Raw genomic sequence first — 11,130 nt, forward strand, 5'->3', positions numbered from 1 at the left:
GACGTGACGCGCGGGGCGCGGGCGGATCCCGCCCCCGAGCCCCAGCCCGCGCGTGCGGGGGCCGAGGCGGAGGAAGTCTGGCCCCGCCGACGCGCCGTCGCGCGCGCCGCCGCCATCTTGTGCGGGAGGAGGCGGCAGCAGCAGCAGCAGCAGCGCGGAGGAGCCGCGGCCGCGCCTCCCGCCCGCCTCCTTCCCTCCTTCCCGGCTTCCCTCCTTCCCGGCCCCGCCGTCCCGCTGCCGCGGCGCCATGTCTGCCGAGAGCCCCGAGCCCGCCTCGGCCGAGGAGCAGAAGGTGGGTGGCCGGGCCGAGAAGCACAGGAAGGCCCGCGGGGCTTCTCCCGCTTCCATCGGCGCGGCCGAGCCTCTCCCTCCCTCAGCCGAGCGAGCCCCGCGGGCCGCAGCGTCTCCCGGGCCCGGCCGCCCCTCAGAGTACCGGCTGCCCCGGGCTGGCCGCCGCCGCGCAGCAGGGCCGGGCGGCGCTCCCCGGGCAGGACGGGCCCTGCCGCCTGCGGCCGTGTGGGGCTGGAGACGGAGGAGCCGCGCCACCGTGGTGGCTCGGGAGCTGTGTTCCCTGGCGATCCTCGGTGTGCTCTGGCCTGGCCGGGCCGATGGCGCTCCCTCTCTCGTTCTCCGGCCTCGGCCGCGCTCCCTCCGGGTGCTGTGCGGGCCGCGCCGTGCTGCGCGATGGGCTGCGGCTCACGATCGCAGCGGCGGGATGGACACCAGCCACAATCCGGAGGCTAAACGACTGTTTCACTTCTAGAAAATGTTCCGCTTTTAATGTAATCAGTTCAGGAGAAGAAATACCCAAATCACAACGACCGTGACCTGTGCTAGTTACGGCTTCTAGAAAGAATAACTGGCTGGGTTATCTTGTGGTGGCCCTCTTATGTCATCTCTGTAGCTAATAATTGTATCGTTTCTCAAGTGGGATTTGGTTTCATAGATGGCTGTGCTGTGACTTTAAGAAGCCGTTTGTTTTTTAGTCTTGTCATTGCTGTGGGAGCCTGGTTGCAATCCCCGCGGCTATGATCCGGAGAAGTTATGAAACACAAGTACTGCTTTGAAGGACGCTAAAAGAAAAAGCTTAATCTACCTCAGCTGATAAGTTTTTGTTTAATAATTTACAATTTGTAATATGAGTTAGTCGCACGAGTAGAGCTTTAGGAGTTAATATGGAATGATACCTTCTCAATAGGTGCTGTAATCAGAACCAGCTTCTTTGGCAGGTCTGTAATCTGCTCTTAAATAGGTGTGTTCTGCAGTGTGGCTTAACGTTCATGCTAGGTAGGCTGCTGAAGGGATACTGTTCCTCTTCAAAGCCTATAAAAATAAGTCCCTGGCCTGTGCAGCACTCCTAGAATAGCTCTGTAATAAGAGCATAGTTAAACATGTGGCAGCAAGTTTATTGTAATGCCTTCTAGGGTGTTCTTATGAAGTCAGGTGACTGGGGCTGATCTTCCTAACGAACTTTCAGACTGAAGTCTTGAAATGTCATGTTTATGCAGTGCTTGGAAAAATTACCCTTTATTTGAGAGACCGGAGTTCCTTGCTGATCTCCTAAATTAGTTTTATTCTTATAAGGTGTTCAATAAAAATTATATAACATCAATAAAATAAAACTTTGCTTTCTGCAAGATTATGTCTTAGTCTGATACTGTGCTATCAGTGCCATTATGACATTGCAATATTAACCTCCACTAAAACTGTTTGTCTGGGTAGGCAAAATTGAACATTCACTCGGTTAATGCTTAGCTCTGGAGCACTTACATAAACAACCCATTTTGCAGTACTTACTTGTATGTATGCTTAAAAAAGATGATGCCCCTAAATGAACTTTGAGGCAGTGTTTTCATGATCAGAGATTTTTTCTAAACTTTTCTGACATGCTGTAAGACGCTTGTGCTGAGCGAGAAGGGTTTTTACCTACAGTGATACAAACTGAAAATCTGCCAAAGACCAGCGTTTCCTGTTCTTGGTATGAAAACTCAGGACAGTGACAGGGGGAAGTTCAGAAACAAAGGAAGTTTGGATATAGGAAAACGTATGTTTGGTTGACTCTTTTTGCCTTAAAAGCCTGTATTTTTCAGGAAACTGTTAGAGGTGGTGCATTTTGTTGCTGAACTGGCTTTTGCCACATCAGTTTGCTGTAGGGTTGTGCTGTTGCCATGTTTTTCCCATTTTCTGCTTTGCATTTTGTCAAATGTCTTCTGCTAAAGATGAGCCATTCATACCAGAGTTTTAAAAGGTTGATGGCTCTTTTTTATAGTCATGCAGGTCAGTTGTCCAGCAGATACAGAACTTTATGCTGCTAGAACCTCTGCAAAGATTAAAAGCAAAAGCTGTCTTTAAGTGAGTTAGGTAACTACTGCTTTCCTGGTAGATCATTTTAATGACTTCATGAACTGTGTCAGATTCCTGTAGAGAACTAAAATTATAACTTTTGTGTGGTTGTCACTGGGAAGAAGAGCGTGGTATATCTTGATTCCTGCCCACTCCCCAGTCATTTGTTAGTCACTTGGTTGTTGCTTCTGTAATTCAAGGGAGAATGTTCTGAATGTAGGAGTGGCTTGGATTAAAGTCTTTGGGGCTCAGCAGCACATCTCCGAGAGTGTTCAATACCATCTAGTCCTCAGAAGAATATAAGATCAGGACGTGCAGGCAGTGATCTTCCCAAGAAAACTCTCCGAGGTCTCAGCAATCTGATTTAAAAGGCTTCTGAGCTGCAAATGAACACATCGAATTGCTTTCTGAATCTAAATTCTTGGCACCCCCTGTATCCTTCAGCAAGGAGTTCTGCAGCTTAACTGTATTTTATGTGAAGAACTGTTGTCTTAAGTATTTTTTGAACCTGCCATCAGCTGGTTTTGTTTGACACTCCAAGTCGTGGTATTGAAATTCTTTAATTTGTGTTCCGTGTGTTTTTGAGTCTTAGTTGTTGTTGGTCATCAAGAAGCAGCAGCCGTGCTCTGTATCCTTTTGAGCTGCATTGATGTGTAACACTGTGTTTGGATTGCTTGCTGTGCCATAATTTGTCAGCCCTGTGAGTTTGTATAAATGTCTCCTTTGATGCACCGTGAATACATATTTATCTAAGCTATTTATTGTTGGTCCTCTCATCTTAAAAAATATGTCCTTTTGGTTTTTAGTGGCAAAATAATGCCCCCTCAAATACTCTGTCTGTTGGCTCAGCAGTGATTACCCAGTGATTCAGCATTAGATGTTGAAAGTGTTGAGCTGAAAGGATTACTTTTGAACAAATCCAGTCCGTGTTGGCATTCTGATGAACCACAATAGGGAGAGCAGTAGTTGGGTGATCTTTGTAATGCACGAGAACTGCAGGCTTGGCTAGCGTGCTACTGCCTAGTGAGAGGTAGTGTGGTTCTATGTCCGTAGTGTCAGGGAAACTTTGCCCTTTATTTGTGTCGGTGTTTTCCATTGTATTGCCTAGCTGCATTTTCGTCTGATCAAAAGCATTGGTTCCTGTTGTCACAGAAGTTTCTCTTTAATTGTTATGAGAGTTTCTGTTTTTTCCTTGGGAGGACCGTTAATTCAGCTTCCTGTTGTATTGTGCAAAGCTGTCCTTGAGGCGTTCTGGCTAAGTGGAGCAACTAGAAAATGTTATATTCTAAATCATGTATATCTATTCATCATAATGTTATAATGTTTGTTTTTGAGGCATCTTACCAGAAAGGTGGAGCATTTTACAAGGAATAGAGACGAGCACCTAGGGATAGGCGAGTGTGGTGGTGGTGGGTCTTGTTCCTCAGCAGTTCTGGCTTAAGTAGCTCCCAGCTCCTTGTATTCCTGTCCTCCCTGCTGCTGTGTTAACATACCTGTTTGTGCAGCTGCTTGGTCATCCAGGCTCTGGAAACCGATCCAAACAAAACAGCCCAACAAGGGGAGAAGAAAAAAATGATTAGATGGTTATTTTTCTGCTGAATCAGTTTCTGTAACCCCTTACTAGGGAGTACAGGCAGTCATGCTGATTGATGCAATGCAAAGGATGATGACAGGCATGGAAAAGAGTCTGAAGGGGCTGCCTAAGCATCTCTTAAGTGGACATGAAATCTTAGTCATAGATGAATGAAGCCCTTCTGATTTCAATGGCAATTCTCACTTCCTGCCTGAAAGTCTTTCTGTGACTTCAGGTGATGATAACAATTCTACACTACAGCAGTCAGTGCAAATCATTACATATTTTCTCTGAACTAGCAGTGGTTTGCATTAAAAAAAAAAAAAGGCTGTGGCCAAATAGTGGAAAAAAACAAACTAAGGATTTTGAATGAAAGATATTTTAGAAACTATCCAGTAGAATAACTTGTACTTCATACATCAAATTGCTACATGGACGTGGACCAGATGAGTGTGAAGTAGAGGCCAGTGAACAAATTGCAGTTTTGCCAAATGAGTATCTCTTAAATTATTATTTTGAGCATCCATGTTTTACAGTATACTCATAAAATAGGCATTTTATTTTACACAAATGCACTATCCAACTGCCTTCATCCTCATAATTTCAGGATAATTATAGACATGTATAGAGAAACACAGTATTGCTATTAATGTAACAGCAGGCATGTTTTTGAGACTGTTTCACAGTGAATATTAACACATTACAGCTGAAGCAGCCTTACAGATCAGTGTGGCAGTGGAAGTGCCCGTCTGCCTGTGCAACTAAATGATGAAATGGGCATTTGGGAAAAAAAGTCCTGTGGTTCTTGCTCAGTATTCAACATTAGTTTGTTCTTAGTGGACTCCTTGTTTTGACCAAAAAAAAAGAGTTTTGTTTGAGGCTTTTTTTTTCAAGCTTGAATAATTCAAATTCTTTGAGGGGGAAGTGTGCACATCTTCAGTATCTCCAGGAAGGGTGTCTAAAATGGGAGGTTGAACCCCTACAGTTGCTGTCAGGATTTGAGAAAGAATGTATGAAAATGTCTAATCAGATAATTGTTATGCTCACTTGGTAGCAGCAATGGGCATGTGGGTGTATTACCTGCAAAGCTGTTCTGCATAAATATACACTGCTGTATGTTTCACTTACAGTATCACTGATTGTCTTTCAGGAAATGGAGGATAAGGTAATAAGTCCAGAAAAAGCTGAAGAAGCAAAATTGAAAGCAAGATACCCTCATCTGGGCCAGAAGCCAGGAGGCTCAGATTTCTTGAGGAAGAGGCTTCAAAAAGGAGTAAGTTCCTTATTGTCCACAGGGTATGGACAACAAAATCCAAAATTCCTGTATCTTCGATTTTGTTTCCCGTTCCACAGGCCTTTGCATGGAACGAGTCCTAAGAACTTGAAATTTTGAGAAAGCATGAGGAAGAGAAATTTGTCTCTGCAAAACAAATGCCAGGTTGGCAGGATAGCTGTTTACAGCATCAGTGGCTCAACCACACTTGTTATAAAAAATTAAACTTAGAAGCTGCTGTGATAGACTTGAAAAAGCATTAGGGTAGAAACTCATCCTGATTTTATCATGTTCATTCTTAACCCCCAAAATTGATGTCCACTCCTTTTATCCATGTTTCTAGCACATAAAAGTTTGGTGTCTGCTGTTAGACCAGGCATCATCTGACATTAGTGGTTTGAGAATGGTAGTAGTATTCTGGATATACATCCAGACCAAAAAATAATGATAGAAGAATGAAGAGTGAGTGAATATTTCAGCATTGTTCCACATCTAACCAGTATCTCTTATTTTCTTAGCTATTTGACTGGGGATTTTTTTTTTAGTGTAATTATTCATAGAGTGATTATGTAATGCCTTTCAGGCATGCTTAGAACCCTGTTCTTGGAATAATCCTAGTATGTCACTGCTCCTGATGGTGCTTTCATTGCTGTCACATTGTTGTGGGTTTTTTTCTACTAGTGTCTGGGCCCTTTCAGTACAGACAATGATTCCAGGTATAAATACTTGGCAAACCAGCTGGTGGAGTTCAGTGCTGATCTAAATCTGTGCTATCTGGTAACATCTCTTGGGAATTGTTGCTGTTGGCAGGTTTTTTGGATAATGTTTGTGTCCTAAGTTGGAACATACAAAGCAGCGTTAATGGCTGCTGGGCCTGGGCAGGTGGTAGATGAGGCGACTCCCTCTGAGTTCTGCTGCTGCGAGGTCAAAGGCAGCCTGAATGAGACTTCATCGGGTTCAGGGTATGTGTAGACACAGAAGGGAGTGGTGAGTATGTATTGTGATGATATCTCAGGAAAGCAGGCTGGCATTCACTCAGCAAGGATTGATACCCATAAAGGAATTAGGACTGCTTGCACTTGGTGCAAATGTGAGAAAATCTCACCACAAGCAATAACAACCTGTACAATATCTTCATCTTAATTATACAATATTGAATGCAAAGGTTTTTGCAGCATTTACTTTCAAATTTGAGCACAGACAGATCAATGGCCATCTTAATTGACTTTTGCTACTCTTGATAAAAGATGGCATAAACTTGTGGTTCCAATTCATAATATGCCTTCTACAGTTCCTGATGTGGTGATAATAGTTTTCTTCCATTTTATTTTTAATTATTTCAGTTTAGTGTGCTCAGTGTCTTAAATGAGGAGGTATCTTTACTTGATAGAGATTCTGGTGTACACTGGGCTGCCTGTACCAAGAAAGGTTTAAAACAGAGTGAGGGTAGTGTGTGTACTTTCAGGTAGTGTTTCTGACAAAGACACTTGGACAGACATAATTGGTTTGAAAGGAATGCTCAAATGCAGGCCATCTGTGAGAAGCTAGAATAAATCAGGAAAATGCTGAGCATTTTGCAGCTGGTTAGTACTAATGCAGAATAAAGACTGATGGCAATGTGCTGCCTGGAAGCACTTAGACATAGCAGGTAGTGAGGGCTGTTGTTCAGCTGACTGAGGACTAAGCTTGTACAAAGCTAACTGGAGACTGCTCTTCAGAGATGGTTGTGATTGTAAGAGTAGTTAGTGCTGTAAATCTTAATCCTGAATCTAATTTTTTTTGCCTCATATGAAATCTGTTCAAAATCATGGATTACAAGTATCTTAGTGGTAGACCTCATGGTAAGACATAAAAACAATGCAACCGTTCCTGCAAAATGTGTCAGTGAGCAGTTGAAAACTTGATGCAGAGCTGGGATGAAATTCCATGCCTCATCTCCCCGTGATGTGGATAAATAACAGTCATTTGGCTTTGACATGCATAGATAACTTAATATTTTGAGAAATGTGGCTACTCTTAAAGGTAATGCTAAGAAAAACTTGCTGATATATTAAGGAACACTGTTTTTCAACAAGGAATTTCAAACAATTTACTTTTGTATTCAGAAAAAAATGGAATGTGGGATAATAATTTCCTTGACATAGTTCAGAAGGACTGTACAGTAGATTTGACTTTGCTAAATAATTGGTTTGGGAACTTGAGGGATTATAGTTGCACTGTTTTAACATGTGCAGAGAAGGGGTTTTCTTGTTAGCACGCAGTTTCATGCTGCTTTGATTTCTGATGTGATAGATCAGGCTCTGTTCTCCAGCTTTAATTTGTGCATTGTTTGGTTATTCTGTGTAGCAGAACCTGTTCACTGCAACAAAATTTGCAAACCCCAAGGTTTCAGTTGTGGGAGATGAGCTTATGGTAAAACCAGGGCAAAAATAATGTTCGCATTATTGTTCAGAATAATGTTCACAATGATGTTAAGAGTTTAGCTATCTGTGCTTGGTAGTCTTGATTATACCTTTTTTTAATCAATGTAGAGCCACCTTGACGAATCAGGGAGATTGTACAACTTTTTAAAATTTAAAATACCTATTTAACAATGTAATTCAGTGTATACATCTGATAAGATTTCAGGCTTTTAAATATATGTGTTTTGTCTTCTAGCAAAAATACTTTGATTCTGGTGATTACAACATGGCTAAAGCAAAGATGAAGAATAAGCAACTGCCTACTGCAGCTCCTGACAAGACAGAAGTCACTGGTGACCATATTCCTACTCCACAGGATCTTCCACAGCGGAAACCATCTCTCGTTGCTAGCAAGCTGGCTGGCTGACGAGAAAGCTGAACTGCATGATTATTCTCATTCCTGTTCTTTCTCCTTAATAGTTATTTCTCACCCACCCTCACATCCCCCTTTTTCTTTCTTACACTAAGTCATGAGACTGACAGCTTTGCAGGTAGCGATAGCATGTGCTGCTATTGTAAGGGAATACTGTTAAGAGTAAAATGTAGTATTTGGACTAGTTGAGAACAATGCACTGATTTAAAAGGACAAGTTTGGTTAGAGCAATGTAATCTACTTGAAAATGTACATATTGCCCATTTCCTAGTGTAGGACTGGTTCCAGCAAGTGACATCGCAAGTTTTACAACTTCTAATGTTTATGCTTTTGTTATTTCATCTTAATTACAGCATATTTGTATTTAATATAACCTCCAGTTGTGTTGGGTTTTTCTTCCGTGTTTGGGTTTGTTGTCTAAAATAGAGGTTTAGACCACAAGTTGCTGGATGGTAAAGCATGTATAAAAACAAAGACAGGGCTCTGATTGAATTTTGTTTCTGCTTTTGAACTTGAACGGCCTTAAACCTGTTTCAGCTTTAACAATAGAGTTTTTACTTGGGCAATATTTGCCCATTCTGGCATAACTCTTGTGAACCTAGTGCTTATTGACAACTGCCTGTTGAAGCTGGTATTCTTTTCAGTTCCGTAGCTTAGGACACACTTTTGTTGAAGATGTGGATGAAGTGTGCATGTGCATAGACTGTTGAATTCACTCTTGTGCCATTCTTTGTAAATACAATAGTTTTGCACAACCTTTTGCAAACGTCTATTAGTTTTACATTTTAAAAAGCAGGTAATGTGCCAATCAAAGCACAAGTGATTCTGTATCTTTCAAAGTCTTGTCCTGAAACTAAGAGCCCAGAATCTTGCTACTGAAAGTAAAAATTGTATACCTGAAATTTGTGAAACACATTTACACTTGGCTCACACTTACGCTTTTGCAGTTGTACATTTTGTTTCACAACAATATCCAGCATTCAAATATAAATCTGGAATTTGTACCTATATTTGCAGGCAAGTGCCCTTTCTGTTCAGTAGTTATTTAAGCTTTTAAAGCAGAAATGCTCTGTTGACATGGAATATGACTAAGTGTACTGTTCTAGAGAGTTCCCTGTGGCAAACACCAAATCTAGGCTCACTAATGTTTGATACGTAGCTGTCTTTGGGCTATTTTAGACTTCTGGAAGCAGAAAGGTATATTTTATTTTCTTGGACTCCTGAAGAGGTAGTAAACTATTTCCTTTTCTTTGTTCTACAGCAGCCCCTCATTGGTTTTGGGGAAATAAATATCTGGAAAGGCATTTCTATAATGACCTATTGAGAAACAGGTAACTTTTCATATCAGAAAATAGGAATGAACTCCATTTCATGTTTATGATGAAGGTTGTAAGTACTAGATAGCCAAAATACATAGTTGATATTAGCCAGGTGAATTGATGCATTTAAAAGCATGTTAGTTCAATGAAATCAGAATATTGTAAGTGGTGTATGATCCATAATATAATTGATTTTCATTTAAGTAGTCACAGCCTTCACATTCTCTGGGAGAACAAGAAACTCTTTGGGAAGATCAGTTTACTGAATGCCTCTCTTTTAAAAAATAGTTTGGTAACAGCCTATTAAGAACAAAGCACCGATGTGAGTATTTTAGGAGAAAACACTTAAAGATGCATGATTTTAGAAGCTTGTACTTTGTGCTGACATATTCAGAAAGGTCTTGGGGTATAAAGGACTGCTAGTCAAAACCAGTGCTGGCCCACATCTTCTGCAATGCTCTCTTCCAAAGGCAAACAAGGTGGTCAAGAGAAAATGAATAGTCTCTATTTGGTCCTGTTCTGGTCAGAACACAGAGTGTCTAGGTAAGGGTTTTGATTCAGAGAAGCACTTGCAGAGAACTTCAGAATTGCTAACCTGATTCTTTTCAAGTCCATACAGCCCTTTTCTAGTAGTTAGATGGGCTTTGTCAAGCTTGTCCTTACTCCTTATACTCCCCTAGTATTACAAATAATTTGTGGTTTTTGCAGAACTTTTTACAGTTTGAAGAAATGGACCTACCTGACTTCTTTAAGAAATTAGGCTGGAAGAATAACACAGAAACTGGAAATACTGAAGGAAGCTGTTTTTTTACAGATGTTTGTTCTAATGTGAATACCCCTCTTTATTTTTCTATGTATAAATGAAATTGAAACTTAATTGATAAGACTGGGCCTGAAAGAAATGTTGAACAGCTTAAGGTGACTTGCTGTGTATTGTCTGGTGCCACTATTCTGTAGCTCCCCTAAGGTGAGTTCTCTTGATGTTTGGGAAGGTTTAAAAAGATAGCCATTTAAATTTAAACATTCCACTCACTTAGCTACAACTCAGCTTGTCCTGCTGGTTGGACAACACAAGCTCTTCCGATGCTCACTCAGTGACTTGCAGTTCCTAAGATTACTACAAATTCTGCTAGGAATATATTATCCATGTGTATATTTGAAGTACTGTAATACTAACTAGGTCAGTGACTGATTATGAGCCTTCACATCTGACAGACCTCAGCAGCAGGCACAGCTATTTTGATTCTATACACTGTATAAAAATTAAGTCCAGTAGTCACTTAACAGTAAATGGAACACGACTGCAAATCAATGCTTACTTTCAGCTTACTCCAGCAAGATAACTCAGCTATCCAAACTGATGTACATAATGTATTATATGAGTTTTACCATTTGATAATTGCCTTTTTCAAAGAAAACCTGTCCACACTATAGACTGGCAGTCCCTTTCATATCTTGCCTTTAAAAATAGATGGTGTTTAGTTGTTAGAGTAGTACTCATGTAGGCTTGTAATAGCAGATAGCACCAACATTTTATTTGAGATAGTTAAGTGGATTAATTACAACTTCACAGATATGTCCCCAAATCTGTAACACCAAAGGCTTCTCTCATTGTTCTTGATGTAGTAGGACAGTGTTTGCGTAAAGGCCACAGGAGTACATTTTGTTGGACATATTTACACCCAGTCAAGATGTTAAGGTGATAAAAATGTCAATTGTTCTTTACAAACTTACACATTGTATAGTATACAGAATAAATTGATTTACTTAGTTTTTATTGCAACGTG

The 11,130-nt window shown here is 41.1% G+C and overlaps 1 protein-coding gene across 1 annotated transcript; it reads left to right on the top strand.

Moving 5' to 3' along the window:
• The first annotated feature begins 73 nt into the window (after nucleotides 1–73).
• Nucleotides 74–11,130, top strand: ARPP19 (cAMP regulated phosphoprotein 19). The gene is made up of 3 exons (XM_069025464.1): nucleotides 74–292; nucleotides 5,067–5,189; nucleotides 7,848–11,130. The coding sequence occupies exons 1-3, from the start codon at nucleotides 248–250 to the stop codon at nucleotides 8,016–8,018; spliced, it is 339 nt and encodes a 112-aa protein (XP_068881565.1). The 5' UTR covers nucleotides 74–247; the 3' UTR covers nucleotides 8,019–11,130.

The sequence above is a fragment of the Aphelocoma coerulescens genome, chromosome 10 (genome assembly GCF_041296385.1).
Source record: "Aphelocoma coerulescens isolate FSJ_1873_10779 chromosome 10, UR_Acoe_1.0, whole genome shotgun sequence".
NCBI lineage: Eukaryota > Metazoa > Chordata > Aves > Passeriformes > Corvidae > Aphelocoma > Aphelocoma coerulescens.